General features: G+C 36.8%; 5 protein-coding genes across 5 annotated transcripts; 4 read left to right on the top strand and 1 right to left on the bottom strand.

The window, feature by feature from the left end:
• Window positions 1-3289: 3289 nt before the first annotated feature.
• On the top strand, window positions 3290-5484 carry PKNH_1347000 (uncharacterized protein; the record flags this gene model as incomplete). The annotated part of the gene is made up of 2 exons (XM_002260848.2): window positions 3290-4774; window positions 5422-5484. The coding sequence occupies 2 exons, from the start codon at window positions 3290-3292 to the stop codon at window positions 5482-5484; spliced, it is 1548 nt and encodes a 515-aa protein (XP_002260884.2).
• A 581-nt stretch (window positions 5485-6065) lies between these two features.
• On the bottom strand, window positions 6066-11651 carry PKNH_1346900 (POM1-like protein; the record flags this gene model as incomplete). Its single annotated transcript, XM_002260847.1, has 1 exon — window positions 6066-11651. One exon carries the CDS (start codon window positions 11649-11651, stop codon window positions 6066-6068), a length of 5586 nt encoding a protein of 1861 aa, XP_002260883.1.
• A 1764-nt stretch (window positions 11652-13415) lies between these two features.
• On the top strand, window positions 13416-16365 carry PKNH_1346800 (conserved Plasmodium protein, unknown function; the record flags this gene model as incomplete). Its single annotated transcript, XM_039113586.1, has 2 exons — window positions 13416-13437; window positions 13679-16365. The coding sequence occupies 2 exons, from the start codon at window positions 13416-13418 to the stop codon at window positions 16363-16365; spliced, it is 2709 nt and encodes a 902-aa protein (XP_038969959.1).
• A 938-nt stretch (window positions 16366-17303) lies between these two features.
• On the top strand, window positions 17304-19031 carry PKNH_1346700 (GTP-binding protein Obg1, putative; the record flags this gene model as incomplete). Its single annotated transcript, XM_002260845.1, has 1 exon — window positions 17304-19031. One exon carries the CDS (start codon window positions 17304-17306, stop codon window positions 19029-19031), a length of 1728 nt encoding a protein of 575 aa, XP_002260881.1.
• Window positions 19032-19527: 496 nt separating this feature from the next.
• Window positions 19528-21180, top strand: PKNH_1346600 (methyltransferase, putative; the record flags this gene model as incomplete). The annotated part of the gene is made up of 1 exon (XM_002260844.1): window positions 19528-21180. One exon carries the CDS (start codon window positions 19528-19530, stop codon window positions 21178-21180), a length of 1653 nt encoding a protein of 550 aa, XP_002260880.1.
• Window positions 21181-21364: the final 184 nt, after the last annotated feature.

Below are 21364 nucleotides of genomic sequence, written 5' to 3'. Positions count from 1 at the left end.
ATACATATGGTACCTCCACGTCACACTTACATATTTTAAAACTCGTTCAAAACGTTACTCTTAAAAAAAAAATTTCACCAATTATCCATTTTCAAAAAAGTTTTACTTCACAACAAGATGATAGGGGGGGGGAGGCTATGCATATTCTGCCTGTTCACAACGTATACATATATATATATAATTGAATATTAAAAATTTATGGAAAAAAAAAAAAAAAAAAAAAAAAAAAAAAACGTGAAAAAATGGAAAGGTGAAATAAAAGAAAAAACAATTACCTAACCTAAACAGATAATTTGATGCGTCGGCAAAAAAAAAAATAAAATAAATTAAATAAAATAATCTTATACATAAATGGGAACATTTAAGGAAAAAAAAAAAAAAAAAAAAAAAAAAAAAAATGTAAATTTTAACGGCAGTAACATGTAAATTTGCGTAGCGCATCAATTTTATATGGCTATTTAAACTGCGCCATTATATAATGCGGTATGCATACAAAAGTACAAAATACACTTCCTTGTACGCATAAAATTTACTCTTGTAAACTTAAAGCATAGTGCATATATTATAACAGTACATAAATAAAAGGGTATTTGTGCTTATGCATACTTTTTGGCACGCCAAATTATTTACCTACACGGCGACACATGTTTCACCACCGCTGCTGCAACTTTTTTCCTTACCGCTTTAGGCAAAATGAAAAAAAAAAAAAAAAAAAAAAAGGTGGGATAAAAAAAGGACAAAAATGTTTGTCATATGGTGGAGAAAATAAAATCAGGTCCACAGATGATATAACAAAGGATGGGATTACAAAATTGCCAAACGTAAAAAAAATTTTAAGACGTATGGAAAAAGCAGGCTTTCCTTTTTGTTATTCTTTTTCTTTCTTTCTTTTTTTTTTTTATTACATCACTTTTCACATCTATGTGTTTTTTTAACGTTGAGCGTGGAGCACAAGCGCATATAAGCATGTAGAAGCTATGTAGTACCACGTATTTATGCAAGGGTTCCACGTCACATGTATACAACGTGCGGTAGACGCATGTACTACCTTCACCAACATATGTCCATTCGCCAATTTGTGACTACTTTTACGCGTTTTAAAACTTCGCCGATTCCCTACATTTTCAAATTATAAGAAGTTTCTTCTTTTTTTTTTTCTTTTTTTTTCACCTGGAAACATTTTATTGGCTAAATGATATTCCCCAAAAGATATTTCTTTTTTCCATGTCATTCATTTTTTTGTTTTCGTATTTTTCCAAATTTTTTGTGCAACACGCATATGCATGTGTGCTTCTAACGTGTTTCTCACTAAAGCGGTGCATGTTATTAAAACAACGAAGAAAAAGGAACATGTTGTACCAAACCAAAAGTGTCCTATGCGGCGTGGGAAATTGTGTTCAGGTGTTATTCCACGTACGTCTACTACGTACAAAAAATAGCGACAAATTACCATGCACCTACAAATACGTGAATTAAGCTAAACACTGGCTGCTTTCATTTTTAAAAAAATGCAGCACAAACGCTAAGTTGAATTCGTACGCAACAAAAATTTTCCCATGAGAAGGTCATCAGGAAAACGCCCCCATAGATGCTTCATTAGAAAAGTGATGTGCCATTTTCCTACCATATGTACAATATGTACACATTTGCACGTCTTTACGTATTGTGGGATTAAACGGGGATAACGTGATTAATCGAAAAAGCGAAATGGAGACACACACCACCTGAAGTTTTCCCTTAAGAACAAAGAGGGTAGCCATAACGACTTTAAGAAAAGTGCAATGGTATGCAAAAATTGGATGTCATGAAAATGTGTCAAAGAAAAAATGTATATTTTTCTTTCCCTGCGAGGAATATTTAAATATAAAATCTTGGTAGAGCGCGTGGCATATATATATTTTTTTGCCACTAATTTGAGTGCTTAACTTGCACAACGTCGATTCTGCTGATATCGTTACCGTCCACTCTTCACATAACAGAGGAGAGGTCCTTTATAAGTCCCCGTTGGTATACAGATCCTGATGAAGGATCTAAAAAACGGAGGGAAAAAAAGCCTAACATGTGTATTCACGGACAAAAAAGGTACTTACAAAGACACATTTGCATGGGGACATGTCCAAACCATCGCTCCTTGTCATGGAAAAAGTAACCACCAAGTTTTGTAAGATTGAGCCTTCCGTCTATCTGTTCTTAACCTTCTCGTACATCCCCCCGAATTATCTCGTAACCATCCTATTGCAAACATTGTGAAAATGAGTAATTGCAGAACGCTTGAAGTTTAATAATTTCTCCCCTTCACTATTATTTATACACACATAAGCGCTCCTTCACGTTTGCGTTTTTCTTCTTTTTTTTTTTTTTTCGCCTCACGCACGAGCCATAATGCTACACCTTTGCAACAATTTTTGTACACACCACAATCGCCCTGTCGGCAACGGTTTCTCATCACTGTGGAAATGGTGGTGACATGTAGCTACGTGTATGTAGATATATCTACCTGTCCGTATACCTACGCACACGCATCACATGCTCGGTTGATGGAACTGCCGTTAGCCTCTCGTTATTATAACTTAATTGCACCCGTCGAAGGTTTAAACCTTTACACAACGTTCGCCATGCTTGGACCATTTGTGTATCTTTCCACGTATCCATTCGGTTGTTTCTTCTAATGCAATGCGACAGAGCTTCATTCTTTGGTAAAGAACTCACAAATAGTGGCACGTATTTTTACATAAAATTGGGGCATATACTTCAATTCAATTTGGCGAATGCACCAAAAAAAAAATTATCATTTTTTTTTTTTTTTTTTTTTTTTTTGATAAAAAAAAAGGAATATTTGCAAAATTTATAGAAGAAAAAATATTTATTCAGGATTACTTTCCTCAATCTGCTACTCTCTTATGAAGAATTAAAATGATAAGAAAGGCGGAGCCGGGGGAACAAACAAATCGAAGAAAGGAAAGCGGATAAGAGAAAAAAAAAAAAAAAAAAAAAAAAAAAAGGCAAAGTAAAGCGAAGCGGAAGAAAAGAAAGAAGAAAAAAAAATTTAAGGACAAACAAGAAGAAATAGCAATTAAAAAAAAATTGTGACCAAGAGGGAAAAAAGAAGGCATATCAAGGGAAATTCAAAAGGTATTCAGGGGATACAGGAAAGGGCACACAAGAAAAGGGAAGGCTATGTGGTAAAAAGAGAAGCCATATGTATAGTAACCGGGAGACGCGTGCTGGAACGCAAAGACATATACCGCGACGGATGGATGAATAATGCGTAGAATGAAAGAACGCCCAGATGGATCTCTTCTCGATAGCTTCCAATTTGCAACAAATAGCCATTGGAGGTGTAAACTTTGTAAACAACAAGCTAAGAAAAAAAAGCGTAAGCACAGAATGTAATTACATCACATATATTGTTATAGGCGAAAATGAAAAACAGCCATACGACACAAACATATTTTTCCTGCCATTTAAAATTTGCGGAAAAATAAAATTAAAGGAGTTTAAAGAATTTTTCCCCTTTAAGGATAACGTTATTTTTCGCTTTAAAATCCCCGTGGTAGATTTAATTGATGTTATTAACGAGGGTATAGTAAACCACGCACCTTTGATGAAGGAAGATACAAATGAGCAAAACAAAGAGAAAAATATAATTTCTGACGAAAATGAAATAAAAAATATATTAAGACAAGACCAGTTCAGTCACCTATGGGTAGACATAACCAATGAAGAGGCCTACATACCATTCTACAATTCAAAAATTGTTGTAAAGGTGTTATTTATTAATAATGAAGAATATAGGGAGTACACCGATATTTATTTTAAAAATTTTCAGTGCTGTGAATCAAATCGCCCTATTTACACCCTGAACGATACCAACCCCTGTTCCTACATTGTACTAGGGGAAGAAGAAAATGACAAAAGGAATAGCACAGATAATGAAGAAGAAGAAGAAGAGGAAGAAGAAAAAGACCATTATTTCGACGAACATATGAATGAAACATCACCTTCTAACCATTTGAAAAATCGGCATCCCTCAAATCATACGGACAACATCCCCAGTAGCCACAGTAACAATAAGCACACACATCATCTGGAGGATGAGGCGGAAAATTTTGTTCATAATGAGTATGTCCGAAATGACCCTCAAAGTGAAGCGACATACAAAAAGGGTTATCCCTCCGAGATGCCTCAACATAAGCAACACCAAAATAACGCTAACAGAAAGAGAGAAGATGACAATTTTTTTCAAAGTATTAAAAAGGAAGCAAGTAAGAATAAAGCGAGTGAATATATTTTGCAAAAAAACAGTTACACTTCCACCACAAATTTGCTGCTATCTGGCAGAAGTAATGTCCAAGGGGGGTATGAAGACATGCCCATGGGAAGGGAAAACAACGGAGCTAACAGTGGCCCATATAATAGTCCGGACGTGGACAAAAAAGAACGGCAAGATGTCATCAAAGCGAATGTCAGTAATCGACTGCAGGAACTAAAAGATTTCCGCACCCAGGAAGAAGCGAAATTTAAAGAAAAGGTGATCCTATCTGAACATATTAAAAAACAAATTGTTAAGTGGTCCAAGAATTTGGATGGATCATACAAAGATGTAAAGGTCATGCTAAGCACATTAAATGAAGTCTTGTGGGATGACTCTGAATGGAGACAAGTGCCCATGTCGGAGTTAATATCCAATTCGACCATGGTGAAGAAGGCGTACAAAAGTGCTATACTCCTGTGCCACCCAGACAAGCACAGGGGAAAACCTGTGGAGCGAGTGGTAAGAACCTACATATGTACATATATATGTGTGTGTTTGTATGTGCAAACGGGAGCCTTTCCTCACGCTGAGCACATGTGACGCTGTGGTTGCCAGTTCGCAGTGCCACCTAATCGACTGGAAAAAAAAAAAAAAAATAAATAAAAGGTAGCGTCAGAATTTGAGCAACTTAAAAAAATGGGATGCTGAAGCGTTCAAGAAGTGTAAGACGGCTAAAAAAAATGCGGCCAATGGAAAGGAGTGGCAAATGAAAAAGGGTAGCCACTTGACAGGCATAGTTAAGAACTATACTCAAACAAAGCGGGTAGCAGTTAATAAAAAAAAAAAAAAAAAAAAAACACGAACGCGTGATACAGCGGATGAATAAAAAGACAGCTAAGACTGAAAAAAGAGAAAACGCCTCATAATTGCGCCGGAGTATTCACAAAATTGATGAAAGAGTACAAATATACGTACATGTGTATATGTGCATGTATATGGGTTCCAGAGGGGGGTGTTATGAGAAGGAACTGTGTTTCCATATACAAGCAGATGCACACACGTGCATGGAGGCATACATAGTTACGCTTGATCCGTGTAAATCTGCACCCACATAGCTTCTATGCCACTTTCATGTTGTTCTCCCTATTCTTTCCCCCTATGTGCAGCTAAGAGCAGAGATGATCTTCCAAGCGTTAAACAATGCCTACAAGGAAAAAAAAAACATGTGACAATTTGGATCGACTTCCTCTTATCAAGCCGTACGTTGAGGTGATTTTTTTTTTTTTTTTTTTTTTTTTTTTTTCGTAAAAATGTTTCTAAAGGATTACCAAAAGGGGGTGAATCATCGGCAAAATGGGATCCATAGGAGTCATAGCCATGTGGCAGTTTTGAGGTAGTTCCATTTTGGCGTAGTACTTTTTTGATATACGTGCTTTATTTGATGTATATGGTCCTATTCATTTTCCTCCTTTTTACCATTTTTTTTTTTTTTTTGTATAAAACTTTCGTTTGTTCGTTATATAAAAGTGCATCCTCCGTAGGTATGTACAAACTAGGGGCGCGGACCTCCGCAGCTGTATTCAATTTTGTATTTCATTCGTTGTGCTGTTTTTGTGGACACTGTCTATTTCGTGTACATCTTGCAAAGCGGTTCTCAAAAGGGAACACCCGTTGAGCATATGCTTTGCAAGATGTACACGGTTCCAAAAATTATGTGCAAACATGGGGGGGGGAGGGGTACACGCCTGAATAGACAACTTTTGACAACTCCTCCCCCTCTGCCTTACTTGGCTAGCATGAACAACATGGTCTACTCCTTGGAGCCCCAGTTCTGCGCAATCTTCACGGAAACCTCGCACTTGACTTTTTTCAAAAAAAACGAAGCGGAATTTTCCATCGATTCCACGAGGATTTTTAAAGCATCCTCCTGATATTTCTTGTCAACCTCGATAATAATTTCATCATGTACACAGAGGATGATTTTCCCATGGATAGGTTTCAAATTTTTATATAGCTCAACTAAGGACAATTTTAAAATATCAGCGCAGGTGCCCTGTACTGGGTAATTCAAAGCCTTGGTGAAAGAAAAATAGGGGAATATGACTTTCCTGTTGGAAAGAGTGGAATACTCTAAACCTCTGATTTGTTTTATTTGATTATGCCATCTATATATGCCCTTATAATGCTCAAAAAAGGAGTTGTAAAAATAAAGGCATTGATCTAGGTTCATATTTAAGTTGTAATATGTGTTTGCATAATTTTTCAGATTCACATAATTCATTCCGTAAATTAACCCAAAGTTTATGGCCTTGGCAATATGTCTGTCTTCCTTATTTACATCCGCTATGGGCTTCTTCGTGATAATACTAGCTGTGAGTGTGTGCAGATCGATATTGTTATTGTACGCTTTGAGCATAATATCGTCATTGGTAATTTCGGCAGCTATTTTTAGCTCAATTTGCTTAAAGTCGGCGATTATAAATATGTTGTCTTTTTGAGGAATAAAAATTTCCCTTATATTTTTTTGCCTTGGAATTTGCTGTAAGTTTGGTTTTTCACTGCTAAATCTACCTGAGAAAGTTTTTAACTGATTAAATGTCGTGTGTATTTTGTTCGTTTTTTTGTTTATGTGTTGTGGTAACTTTAAGTAAAAGGCGGAGTACAGCTTGTACAATCTTCTGTAATTTCTTAATAGGACTACTTCCTTATGGTTGAGGAAATTTTTCAAGTTTGAATCGGATGTATTTTCGATAAGCTTATTTGAAATATCCCTCACGTTGTTATTTTGTAATGCTTTTAGTACCTGTTGCTGTGAGTTAATGTTAATTTCTTCGTCTTTCAGCTCTGCCTTCAATTTGCTTGTTTCTGTATTTAATTCGCTCAAAATTTCATTCGTACTTTTCTTCAAACTTTCCAGGTCCACCGTGATACCATTAAGCTCCATATCACAAATAGGCAAAATGCACTTATTTTCAATATCATTCACCGTTTCCATATTTTCCTTACAAATTTCAGATTTTAATTTTTTGTACAATTTCAGTAAACAGCTGGAATCTCTGGCTGCGTAAAACAGTTGATTATTATTCAACAAAGAATTATTCCACACACTATTTTGCTGTTGCTTGTCTAGGGTTACATTTAAATATTTCTCTACAATATTGTTCAGCTTAAATCCGTACATATTTTTATTTTTATCTAAAAGTTTGCTAGCTATATACGTGTCGAATATGTTATCCACTTGGAAATTGTTGTGCATTAAGAATTTGGCATCAAATTTTCCGTTTTGTATAATTTTCACCACTTTTTCGTTTTTTAGGATTTCCCTCAACCCAGTCAAGATGCTTTCCTTCGTTATGTTAAACATATCGTAAATGATCACTGGGTAATTCTCCACGGCGATCTGAATGAGGCGAATTTTCTCGTCAAAAACTTCCAGTCCGGTTGTCTCAATGTCTAATCCGCAGTGCGTTACGTTTTTGTAAATATTATTAATCTTTTCATTGTAATTATTGTCATTTATGAGAAAAAATCTCGACTCAATATCGTCATCGAATTTTTTCACCGGTTCGTAATACTCCAATTTTTCGTTACTTACCATTTTGTTGTCTCCTTCCAATTTGAACATGCCACTCCGCTTAACAATGTTGTCGTCTACGTTGATTATATTATCTTGTATGTACCTTTTTGTAACTTCCTCCCCGTATATCGATTTTATTTCTTCACTGTACTGCTTCTCTCCCGACAGGGCATCCTCCTTTCCGGGGTGACTTACATAACCACGTAAACTATGCCCAATGTTATGGCCGCTCGCAGAGGATTCCTTAACAGACGAAACAATGTTGAAATTGTTCTTGGTGGGCCCCCCAACTGGTAATGCGCCGGAAGGATTACCCCCCGTTATCACACCGTTATGATTTTCTGCGAGCGTGCTATGCACTTTGGTCCGTTTCACATTTTCACCAGTTCTATTTCCCACACTGTTTTTATCTGGATTATCCTTTTCTACATCCCCTCCTCCGTACTTAATCGTTATGTACTCCTTCGGAATACTTTGCAAAATGGCTATAAAAACGTCTACCTTTTTTAGATTCTTTCCAGCCGTTTTTATATTTAACTTGTTTGTCTTTATAAAATTTCGAATGTCTTTTATCGTTGAATCTTTATTTATAACACAGTTCCTCATTGATATGGTTATCTCTCTATCTTTTAGCATTTCATTTTTGTTGTCTTTTATTTCTTCGCATAGTTTTGTTATCCCTTCACTGCTCAATCGGTAGGATGATACATTTTGTTTGGGCACATCTGGGGCTGCCTCCTGCTTCTCCCTTTTTGTGTTTGGTGAATTTTGCACATGGATGATATCACCACTTGGTTTATCACTTTTTGTAGTTTTTCCTACAGGGGTTGTTGTGCGTCCTTGGTCATCACCCTTGAGCATGTTTTTTTTTATTCTTCCTTCTTCGCTTTTGTCGTTTGTATTAACTACGCGATTATTACTTGTGGGGTCATCCTCTGCATCGCCTACTTGGTTGACTGACTTGTTATCATTATTTTGGTTATTGCGTAAAGAGTCAGTCGCGCCGCTATCGTTCCTACATTCATTTGGAGCGCGGTGTACGGAGGAAGAAGCGTTAGGGTTATTTGTACTTGCACTCCCGACACCGCTAACCCTACCATCAGCGCCAACGCGGTACTTGCGCATTGCGTGTTTGGATTCGTACTCTTCGGACAACTGCTTCATATAGTCATACTCATCGCACAGCGTGAAATCCAGGCCACCACGAAGGGGCCCAACGTTCGGCACAAAATTAGAAGGAGGGGTGGTAACCTTGGTCCCATAGCCGCTGCTGGGAATGGCATCATTTAAGTAGCCAATGGACATCTCCTTGATGGTCATATTTTCTTTATTGTACAAGTAAGGGATTCTACCCAAGCATCCCTTAAATCTGTTTTTTTTAATGTCTATGAAAAAAACAGTTTCATTTGTTTTAGATACTTGTCTCTGTATGATAAACACGTTATCAGCTTCCTGCGTAGATTTGACACTACCAAACACGGAAGCTATGGACAGAAGGTTGTTGTCCTCCTTCCTTGGGTGAACAACCAAAGTGATGTGGACATTCTTATTTGTACTGAAGGATCGAAATTTATCTATTGCAATATTTTGTAGTTCATAAATATCAGAAAATTTATTTATATTTAGCATGAATTGTAAATTATCAATAATTATATGCTTCACATCGTAGGCATAAACTGCATAATCCATGGCATCCAGGACTTGATCAATATTTGTACTTCCATGAAACTTCAGAAATTTTAACGGTAATAATTCAAACTTATCTGCATATAGATCAAATAATTCAATATTTTTTTCTAAGTTTTTTCCACAAAATTGATTTAACATTACTTTTCCTAATTTTATATTATTAATTTCAAAGGACCCCCATAAGGTAGATACCCCCTGGATGCAATAATCTAGCGAAAGTTGAGACAGGAGAGTAGTTTTTCCTACCCCTGTTGGACCTGTCCATATGGATAATTCTCCCATACGTAGGCCATATAGAAATTTATTCAAAGATGGAATGGTTTTACTCTTTATTCCATTTATTCTATCCGGATATTTTAATTCTTCCAAAATGTTTTGCCTTAAATCATTGAAGTTTAATATTTGGCTATGTTTTACCTTTTCGCTATTTTCTATAAAAAATCGTATATCTATGTTATGTCTTAGACAGTCATTGGCATCCTTTACAACGATGTTGTTTGGTATGTACATGATGTTGTTCTGTACAAAGTGGAATGCTCTTACTTTGGATTCTTCATTTACTTTTTTTTGCGCCTCCTCTTGCTTATTTCCCGTGTCACCACAAATGGAATTGTTTTTCCCATCACCTTCACTTTTCGCCTTTTCTGTTATTTGCAAATCTGATTTCTTTGTACCTGATATGGGATCTACAGCTGTGTTGGGTTCATTTCCACCCGCTATACACTCAGTATTCCCATTTTTTTCACCACTTTGCGTATTTTCTTTAATAGCATCCTGCTTCTGCTCCGCTACGCCAATGGCGTTATCGCCAATCATTAGGGGTAAGAGGAGACCTCCCTTAGTTAACATATTTTTCCTCTTCCTCTCGAACACCTGTTCATCCAGATATTGCACATTCGTATCGTTTATTACGTTCGTTCTCCCTAGGCCAATTTTATTAACAAAATTAAAGACGCTAGATTTTCCGGCCTTGTCGAAATCCAGCCACAGGTGTATTTTTTTGAATCTTTCCAAATATGGCAACAAATATATGGGAAGAGATTTGGAACCATTAGGCAAAGAAATGGCGGCATAATTCGTCTCCTGATTTACAGTCATGGCATCTATCTCCCCTTCCGTCAGGACAATCTCTTCAGAATTACTAACCAAATGGTCTCCAAAAAAGAATAATTTCATTTCGTCTTTCACATTCTTGGGGTATAATCTCATGTATCCTTTATCCCTTAAGCTTCTTACCTTTATGCGGACAATTTCGTAGGAATCTTTTTCATTGGTGTTGTTTCTATTTCCATTTAACCCTATCGAATTCATATCATTGGCTTTTTTTATAAAGGGGAAAATTAAGCATTCGTGTTTTTCAAATTTTCCTGAATTTTCTAACGACTGAAATTCCATGATAGAAAATCCTATATAATACTTTTTTAACGTCTCTAAATTTAGCTTCCTTTCTTCGACTAAATATTTCCTTGCCCCTTCTGCCTCCTTGGAGTACAACAAATTCATATTATACACCTTAACATCGTTGAAGGTTATTTTTTCCTCCTCATAGGTCGTATTGTTCACAACAGTACTTTCGAAATTGCTTGTTACGAGGTCTCCCATTTTTAGTTTGAAATCGTAGAAGCTCCCTTTATATCCACACCTGTGGCAATAACTATTTCCGGTGTTTTTAAAAATTTCATGCTTGTACATATTATCATATTTATACTTGTGTGGAGGGCAAAATGGACAGTACTTGAGCGTTATCTTCACGTCTGTCTCTATGTACTCATACTTCTTCCTATTCAGGTAGCTGTACACATCGTTTATATTTATTTTGTAGTACTTGGATACGAACGTGCTCGTGGCACGCAGCGCGCCGCTGTTGCGTCGATCAACGTGGTTATCATGGTTACCGGCACTGCTACAATTACTTCTCCCCCCTCTCAACTGGTCATAGAATGACCTCAAACCTAAATCCTCATCCCGAACCTTCCTCTTGAAATATGCCTTCGAGCCATTCTTTCGCCTCTTCACCAATTCGCAATTCGTCTTCAAGTAAAAATCCGCTTTCGGCCTACTTTTATTTCGAACTGCTAACACATAATGGATAAGGATTAAGTAGAAAAGGAATAATTGACATCGAACCATCTTCTCATCGAAATCATTTTACTTTGGTAGTAGTGATATCCCCCCCCTCCTCCCCAAAGGAAGAAAAAAAAAAAAAAAAAAAAAAAAATTAGGATCATCTGCATGTGCACATGTCCCTTCTTATAAGTTTAGACATACGCATAGACACACAACTATGCACATAAGCATATGAAGTTTGTGTCAGCTGATATAAGCCACTTCCCACATGTGAAAACGCATTTGTCACGAAATACAAACAAAAGGGGCACGCTGTGTTAGCTGATTTGCCTTACGTGGCATATATTCATGCTAGTACGCAGCATGCAGCCATTAGCTTTGTGCTAATTTGGCGCTCTGCTGCATATGCCTTTAGCAACTATTGGCATTTTCTTAGCCCCTCAAAGGGGGAAAAACAACTAAAAAACAGAAGAGGGAAGAAATGGAAAAAGCGGAAAACTCATTTAGCTTTGCCAATTTTTGTGACAGTCACTGTTCCCTTTCACTCATGCTTTCATAGAAGAAATGCACTTGGTGTTCGGGAGGAGGGTGTTAGTTAAACAGGGTGGTTCTACAGCCATATGTTACTTCCATTTTAAGCAGACTGAAGAATTACATGATACGTAATTTTGCATTGATAATGGACACTGCTGTTAAAAGGACCCATGCGTGATGACCATCAAAGAGCTTCGAACGAGGGTTCACACGAATGTGCCTTTAGCCTTTGCTACAATTACACATGTATTATGCAAAACTACATCCCACATACAGATTGGTGTACGCCCCGGCCGCTTCACAGGTGCACATGCAGGCTCAAAGGCACGTACCCTCATGCATATCTGTATACGCAAAAACACATATCAATTCCGGCTAAGAAAAATTGAACTCTATATTCCTATCTCCCCTTTGTTCTCAAATTAATTCACAAAAAAAAATTGCCACATATTTTGCGAAGGCACAAAATATTTCGCATATATACATACACAGCTTTGTAAATTATGCATATAATTCACTCCACGCATTGTATATATATGTATCTATTTGCACAATCGTGTTCGCACTTTCACATTTATTTGTGTACATATGCACGTTGCGCTTTTTTCTCTCAGTCATTCCCCCTACATAATAGAATACCCCCCTATCGGGGTTGCTGTGGTTCCGCAAAAGGAAAAAAAAAAAAAAAAAAAAGAAACTTAATTTTTTAACCTTTTAAACATATTTTACTACAGTTTTTTATTTAAGCATTTTGAATAGTTTAAATGAAAAAAATATTAGCGCCATAATTTACCGCGTGCTTTGGCGTTTTCGCAATTTGGACTTCCCCTTTTGTAGTTTACCATTAATTACCCGCGCTGCATGCTTTTTATGCTACTATTGTTGGCAAATCACCTGTCACTGGAGGCACGTAGGAAAAACAAAACAAAAACATCGTGCTTACTCTGGTGGGTTAGAAAAAAAATCTTTTAAATTCTGCAAAATATTCCAATTCTGTAGAAGATAATATACATAAGCGCAATACGCAGGTATAGCACAAAAGTTGGTGTTCTAACTCGATATTGAAGTTAAAGTTGAAGTTGTACAAAATGGAAGGATAACCCTATAGAATATTTTATAACGTAGAAGAAAATAATATCTCTGCGCAGAGCTTCATTTTGCATATGCGTACCTGCCGTTTGGGATTTCTAACCAAGCGGATGACCAAGTGGTTGGTTGTGGTGGCATAATCCCCTCCCCACCAATATCTTAATTTCAGGACATACAATTGTTTAAGCCCATCTTTGGAAAAATATGCCATTGTACCTGAATAGAGGTATAAATATATATCTGCATAAGCTATGCTTTGGGGGCTGTAAATTAATCCCCTTTTCTATTTATATCAGCAGGCCCCCCCCCCCCTCCCATCCCCCATTTGTACCTCCGCATGGGGATTGTGTCCTCATTAGGATTCCTTCACACCATCTTTCTGCTTATGCAAATAACCAACCTATTTGTTTGTACCAACGTTCACCTGGATATCCACTAATATGCACATGCCATCCCATAATTTACAGGCAACATTCGGAACAGGAGGGAACTGAGAAAATTGGCCAGGATACAGAAAAAGGAAAAGAAACTCCTTTTCTCCAAAAGGAAAAAAAATTCACGAGGAAGAAATATCCCCACAATCAATAACCCGGATGAATCGCTGGAAGTGAGGCCAACAAAACAGGACAAAGGAAATAGCAAGAGAAAAAGAAATTACAGCGAGGGCAACAATTTAAACGCCCCACCCAAGAAACAGAAAAAAATATTGAATAGCAAAATCAAGTATGATATTTCTGCTGAACAAGAAAAGGATAATCAGTTATTATCGTACTTGTCGAAGAAGTTAAAAATTAACAACAAGGATGATGGGAAAAATAATGAGGAAAAAATTTTTAAACAGTTGGAGAAGGATGGCTTTGACTCGAATTTGCTAAAATTGACTGACATAATATTTGGCGAATTTCAGAAAAGTTATAAAAAGAAATGTAAAAAAAAGGGTAACAATGCCCTACGGGAGGAGGATGACACTGTGGGAAGATCCTCTGAGGAAGAGAGGGTTCTAAGTGAAGATCAAGATGATGCACCAAGCGAGGAAGACACAGAGAAAAAAGAGAAGAAAAAAGTGAAGAAAAAGAAGTTGTCAAAAAAGAAGACTCACACAGAGATATCGGAAAGCGGAGAAGAAGAAGACGCAGAAAACGCAGGGGGGGTGCATCCCCCCAGGGGAAAGGTGAGCGAAAGGAAAAAAAAACCCAAAGCGGAAAAAAAGAAAAAGAAAAAGGCACTGAATTATCCAGAAGAAGCGAAAAAGATAGAGAAATTTCTCATGGTTTCTCTGAACAAGACATCCGAATTTAATATAAAATCCATTATTCAAGATCTGTGCAAATATTTTCACGATCTGGATGACTTGAAACTAAAGGTTATGTTTAATGATTCTATCACGAAAATAACACGCAACCATTTTAACCATGTAAATGCTACCGATATTCACATATGCATATGCGTGGTGATAATTTGTGTGTTGAACAATTTGGTATACCAGAATTTGCTGAAAGATTTCTTAAAAGCCCTGACCAGAACTCTTAAACAACTCTGCGAGGACAATCGTGATTTGATGAGAAAAGTAGAAAGAGAAAATGAGCTCAGTGGTGTCGTGAACCGCAACCATGACAACCTGCATGATAGCAACGAGAATGGTAGTAAAAATGGACAGAGTGCGCCGCCAACTGGTTCAAGTGAAGAAAACCAATATGGTATCCCCGCACAGGGGAGTACAAACAATGCGAAAAGTAATCATTTAGTTAGCCAAGAGGAACAGGAGAAATACCAAAATTTTAAAATAATTCTAAGAAACATACTGAAGAGCTTTTGCCTTTTTTATGCCCTCAGTTACCTCGATTTCGACTGCATAACTGATATCATTAACTTGCTGTGTGAGGATATAAGCATTAGCAGCGTGGACAATATAATTATCATTTTGAAAATTTGCGGAATGAAGCTAAAAAGTGAAGATGGTAGTCACTTGAATTATATAACGGAGTATTTAAAAAAACAGATCGACAATTATATTGTGCAGAATGATATTTGCATCGAAAAGAGCAAACTACGATTTTTGATCAAAGATATTGATGATTTAAAAAATGGCACAATGAAATTTCACTTTTTAAATAAATTTGAATTCCTCTTTAGCGTCTTAAATGAGTTTGAAAAGAAATATAACTTCAAGGGGAGAATGGTCTCTTTTTCATTCTTAAAATTTTTTAAAAGTGCCGAATGTGCCAACACACAGGGAGGAAAAAAAGGCGCTAAAAGGAGGAAAAGCAGAGAAAACGAAGAAATGGAAAAAAATGATATTTATACAAATGGTGCACTAGTCGAGAGCGAAAATAAGACATGTAACAGGGACAATGACCCTCTCGGCGAAGAAGAAACTAAATTTGTGAAGAACAAATTTTGTAAGCTAAATTATTTAATGGCGGGGGATGAAGAAGAATATTTTAACGAATCCTACTTTGGTAAACTTTTAAAGAAATATAAAATTCAGGGAATTCTACCGAAAAAAATTTTCTTAATTATAAAAAACAGTCTGGACGTAAATGAGTGTGTGCACAACTTATCCTTAATTTTAAAGAAGAAGAAAAATATCCCTCATGTCATCCAAACAATTATTCAAACCCTGTTGTATGAAAAAAAATACAAAGTTGCCTATGCAAAGATGTTAAGAAATATTTCCAATGTTAAAAGTAGAATATTTTTATTCAGCTTAAAAACAGTTTTTATAAATTACTTGAAGAATATCAATAATTACGATTTAAAGCAAGTCCTTTTTTTAAGCAAGTTATTTACTTTTTTGTTTAAAGAGAAGTTGTTGAATTTTCACATTTTTAAATTTATCGAAATGGATCCACACGAAATGGGAGGGAAAAAAAAACAGCAGCATTGTAACCTTTTCTTTTTCTTGAAAACCGTTTTCATTTTAATTTCGCTACATGACAAGTCCGATGATTTTACTAGCAACAGTGAATTGTGGTGTCACATAATGCAGACCACGGAGAACGGGCATTTGCCGAGTTCCACAATTTCTGTTTTTAAAGGAATTTTAAAGAAGTACATATTTGATGAGGCAGATAACATCGTGCGCGTGTACCCCAACTTTAAGATAAGGTATGCTGAGAAGTTTTTCGCCTTTCTGGGGGTGAAAAAGGAGTAACTGGGTTTTGTGGCAATTCGCGTATTCATCCATTTGTTTGGTCATTCATCCATTTGTTTGGTCGTTCATCCATTTGTTTGGTCGTTCATCCATTTGTTTGGTCATTGGTCCATTTGTTTGTTTCTCTTTTGCTCGTTTATGAACCTGCCTGCCCATTTATTATTATTTTTTTTTTTTTACAAATTTTTGGTTAAGGAAAAAATCAGCGCACACCTGTGTGGTCATATATCCGTTGCACACAGTTGTTATTCATGCGAACATTTTGTTTTTCCCAAATGTGCTTTTTTTTTTGCCCATCCCGCTCCCCAATTTAATTCCAAAACACACTGGCAGCGGTCAGTTGCTGCGTTTATTTTTTGTATTTCTTCCGCGGCCTTTGTTATTATAACGCATAAAAATTGTAATTTTTTACCTATGCATTTGTCACTCTTCGAAAGAATTTAATGAAGCCACTTTATACGTTTGATGCTGACTGGTGAAGGAGATACCCATAACACATCGGGGTTATTCCCCCCTTTTAAAACACAATTGAGAAAACTTAATTTGAATGCTCCGATTTTTTGCCGAAAGGGTTTCTCTCATACGTTGTGCCGCTGTGACCCAATAAGAAAAAAAAAAAAATAAAATAAAACGCACATATATATATATATATATATATATACGTATGTATATACTTCCCCTTGTGAACGTTAGCGGGATGCCTACTTTTAAGTAGGTCATCCGGCCAGGCACATCCATTTCCAGTGGGGATCCTCTTCTTTCCGTCACCAAATTGGAGAAGAAAAAAACATATATATATGTATGCAGATCGAACTGTCATTTTCTTCCTTTTCCACCATGAAACGGTCCCACGAGCATCAAACATATAAGGATCCTCGACACACGTTTCCATTCCTGCCTCATTTAGTAGGGATGAAATTAGGACACTCAAAAGGAATATGCATATTGGATTTATCATTCTGCTCCTTTTGATATTCCACAAGAGGGCTGTTTTGTACAGTTTCCCTTCCAAGTGTGGAAGGCAGAATAACACCCTCTTTGTCAACAGCAGCATAAAGTGCAAAGAGGGTAAGAAGTATCCAAGTCGCACAGTAAATAAGCTACACTGCATGAAAAAGCAGATAAAGAAAAACCAATTCCATGACCGGTGTGTAATTAATGTTAAGGGAGGAAATGGAGGAGATGGCATATGTTGTTTTACAACATTTTCGCAGAAGAAAAATAAAAAGTACGCTTCTGGTGGCCGGGGGGGGAAAGGCGGCAATGTGTACCTAATTGGAGATAAAAAAATTGATAATTTTCTAAGCCTTAAATTAAAATCCTTTTACTATGCTGGAAATGGTGGAAAAGGATTAAACAATAATCAAAGTGGGGAAAATGGAAAAGACGAATGCATAAATATACCTGTGAATACAATTATATACGATGAAGAGAAGAAGTTTCTCAATTTTATTCATTTAAATGGACAGAAAGTGCTAATCGCTTTGGGGGGGAAAGGTGGAAAGGGGAATTACTCCTACAGAACTAAAAGCCTGAAAATCCCATTTGTCTGCCAATTTGGCGAAAAAACAAAGGAAAAAAAAATTTTCCTGAAAAAAATATTCTTTACCGATTTTGGGATTATTGGCTACCCCAATGTGGGGAAGAGTACGCTGCTGAATAGGATAACCAACGCGAATGTAAAAATTGCCAACTATAGCTACACGTCCAAATTTCCAAACTTGGGAATATTTAAGCGCGAGCAAGGGGAGGAGGAACAGAAGGATGGAGAAGGGTACAACATGGTTAATGAGAAGGACGGGGGAGAGGGAGACCTTTTGGAGGAAAACCAGCTTGTTGGTGGAAAGGAAGAAGATAAAGCCATTTGGGAGAGTAATCACCAAGAGGCAGATGACTTACTGGAAAGAGAAACTGTTTCGACAGACGATACAACACATGGGGATGGTGAAAAGAACATCGGAAAAAACAACTACACAGTTATCGACTTCCCGGGAATCATAAAAAACTTGGACAAGAAAGAATCAAACATATCGTACAAATACTTGGAGCACCTGAAACATTGCAAAATATTAATTTATATGTTTGACATAAACAGCAACATTGATGTCCTACTCGAAACTTATAAAAATATAAAAGACGTTTTGGTGCAATTTGATCCCATTTTTAAAGGCAAAAAGGAAGTGGTGCTACTGAACAAAATTGACATATATAAAGAGGAAAAAGATAATGTCAGTAAAATAATAAACCATTTAAGGGAAAATTTAAAAATAGAAAAAATATTTTGCATCTCTGCATTAACGGGGGAAAATGCAGTAGAAGCGATAAATGAAATAGTTTCAAACATCAATGATGAAAACAGCATAAGTGAATTTTTAAAAAGCTTACCTGAGCCAATCGATATTGCAAAAATTGAAAATAGTGATAATTTTAGGCCATCTCAATTTGAAATATACAAATATAAAGAAAATGTTTTTATTGTTAAGGGAAAATATATCGAAAATCAAGCCAACATTTTTAATTTTTCCAAAAGTGACACATCAAAAATTTTTGCCAAAATATTACATGAACTAAACTTAAATGTTAAGCTGAAAAATGTGGGTGCCAGGGAGGGCGATAGGATTATCATAAGCAATTACTCATACGAGTTTTCCCTGGAAGAGGATTAGAAATAGGGTTCACATAGTTACAAATGATCGAACGGGACATGTGCGTGCCATTTGGGGGTGTCACGTTGTACACGTTTTTTTTTTTTTTTTTTTTTTTTTTTTTTTTTTTTTTTTGTAATGGATTTCTCTATTTTTGGAGATTCATCCCCCTTGGAAGCTTTACACAGTTTTTAGTTTGTTAATCGCCGCGTTCATATCACCTAATATTTCGTTCTAAACTCTGTGTTATTTGTCCGATCGTCCATATCACTACCCACGCGCACGAGCAAATGCCGCGGTAAAACACTCCAGTAAGAAGCCCACACCACATGCGCCTCTGCACGATAGGTAAAGAAAGATGCATATTATTTGATCCGCCAGAATGGTAAGAAATAGAAAAATTCAAAAGGGATCCCATCGGAGAGGGGGAGATGAAGGCCAAAGAGGTGAGGCAAATTATAACCTCACACACAGAAGGCAAAGTGGCAATTCCCAACAAAAAGGTAGGGAAGCCAAAATGATGCATGAAAGAAATTTACAAAATAGCTCGTTCACCAATTTTGAAGAATTAAGCAAAAAACATACTTTTCTAAACATATTTTTACGCAAAAACAATAGTGGGAAATTATTTTATAATTTTGAAAAATCTCTAGCTATTTACTTCCTCAGTAAAGCTACCCTGAAGGAGTACTACGGTCTCAATTTTTATTTGCCATATGTACAATGCAAAGAACTGGATAGGACATTGGAACATATAAATGTAGAATCGAATGGAGAGGATGGCGACAACGTTACTGTTCAAGTCAATGATATAGCCCAGTTTAAGAATACCCTTTTGATCATGTATAATGAGTACAACCATATGCTACTAAATTTGGGAAGTGAAAAGGAAGAATGTGTGTTGATGAATGAAGGTGCCTCCGTAGAGGAAAACAGTGGGGTTAAGGGAAACTTCCTTTGCCCGAACATTCCTGGTAGAGCTAATTACATGCACTATATAGCCGACTTGACTGCTTTGCCTAAGGTTCCCCCAGAAGAAAGTGCCTCCGAAGGGGCCAAACTTGGTGATCCTCCTGGTGAAAAGACTAGCCAACGAATTCGCGAAGTGACCATGGAACATGTAGACAAGTATGCACCCCAGTCGCTGCAGATCAATAACGGGGAGAAGGACACCCTTCTACGAGGCAACCAAATAAAAGTATTAGACATTGGGGTGGGGTCAAACTGCATATACCCACTATTGGGGAATTGCATATACAATTGGTCCTTCGTAGGAGTAGATGTAAATTTAGATTCCTTAAAACTGTGCTATTTAAACGTTTTACTAAATAACAAAGAAAACATGGTAATGTTGAAGTATCAAAAGGATGCCAGGAAAATATTTCATAACGTTGTAAATAATTCAGACTTTTTTTTTTTCTCTATTTGTAACCCTCCATTTTACAGTTCCTTGAATGAAGTTAACAGAAACCCCTTTCGAAAGATCGGTGCCCACGTCAACGAAGTGGTATATTTTGACACTGAACAAGTTCCATCTGCGGAGTCGCAGAAGGTGGACGATCGGTTTGGCTATGTCAGAGAGGATAAAACAATGCGTACTGAGCAGATCGAAGCAGATATGGAAAAATCTCCGGGGGCGAAGGGTAATAATATGGATACCATCTATCCCTTCAGTGTGTCCAACAATAGTGAGGAGGAATATTTCAGTGGGATCAAAGAAGAAGTGGGTGATGGTCTTCAAAGAAGTGGAAGAAAAAGTGACATACCTATTGACCATATCGGGGGAGAATACGGTTTTATCCTAAATATGATTAAGGAAAGTAGCTTCTATTTTTATAATGTAGTCTGGTTCACCACCTTGGTGTCCAAATTTAAAAATGTGAAATTAATAAAAAAGGAAATAATAAAGTCTATGCGATTATACACTGTGGATAACAAACAACAAGTCAATTTTTTGGATGGCCTTACAGGGAATGACATGCATTTTGATCATCACCTGCGTTTGCAAAAGGTTGAGAGGTGTTCTTTCCCGGTGCATATAGCACAGTATCGAATTTTTGAATCGTACACCGGCAGAATAACCAGGTGGATCGTTTGTTGGTCCTACTACGGGGAGGAGCAGATCGACCGTGTGAAACAGCTTCTGCACGCGCGAATTTGTAAAACGTGAAGAAGCAGTGGAAGTAAGAGACGCGAAAAAGCTGTTTGCGCACTGTTTTTTCGTTCCCTTAAAAGGAATAACTGCCACGGTTGCTCTGGGGAAATCGCGTATTAACATTTGACTTAAAAAAAAAAGTAGAGATCTGTTCTTTTTAACAAAGGGAAACTATCTCCAAGCGGTAATTGCTTACATT

This window comes from Plasmodium knowlesi, assembly GCF_000006355.2.
Source record: "Plasmodium knowlesi strain H genome assembly, chromosome: 13".
In the NCBI taxonomy this organism is placed as follows: Eukaryota; Apicomplexa; class Aconoidasida; order Haemosporida; family Plasmodiidae; genus Plasmodium; species Plasmodium knowlesi.
Note: the sequence above shows the minus strand (reverse complement) of the source record. Positions and strands in the feature narration are given on the sequence as shown.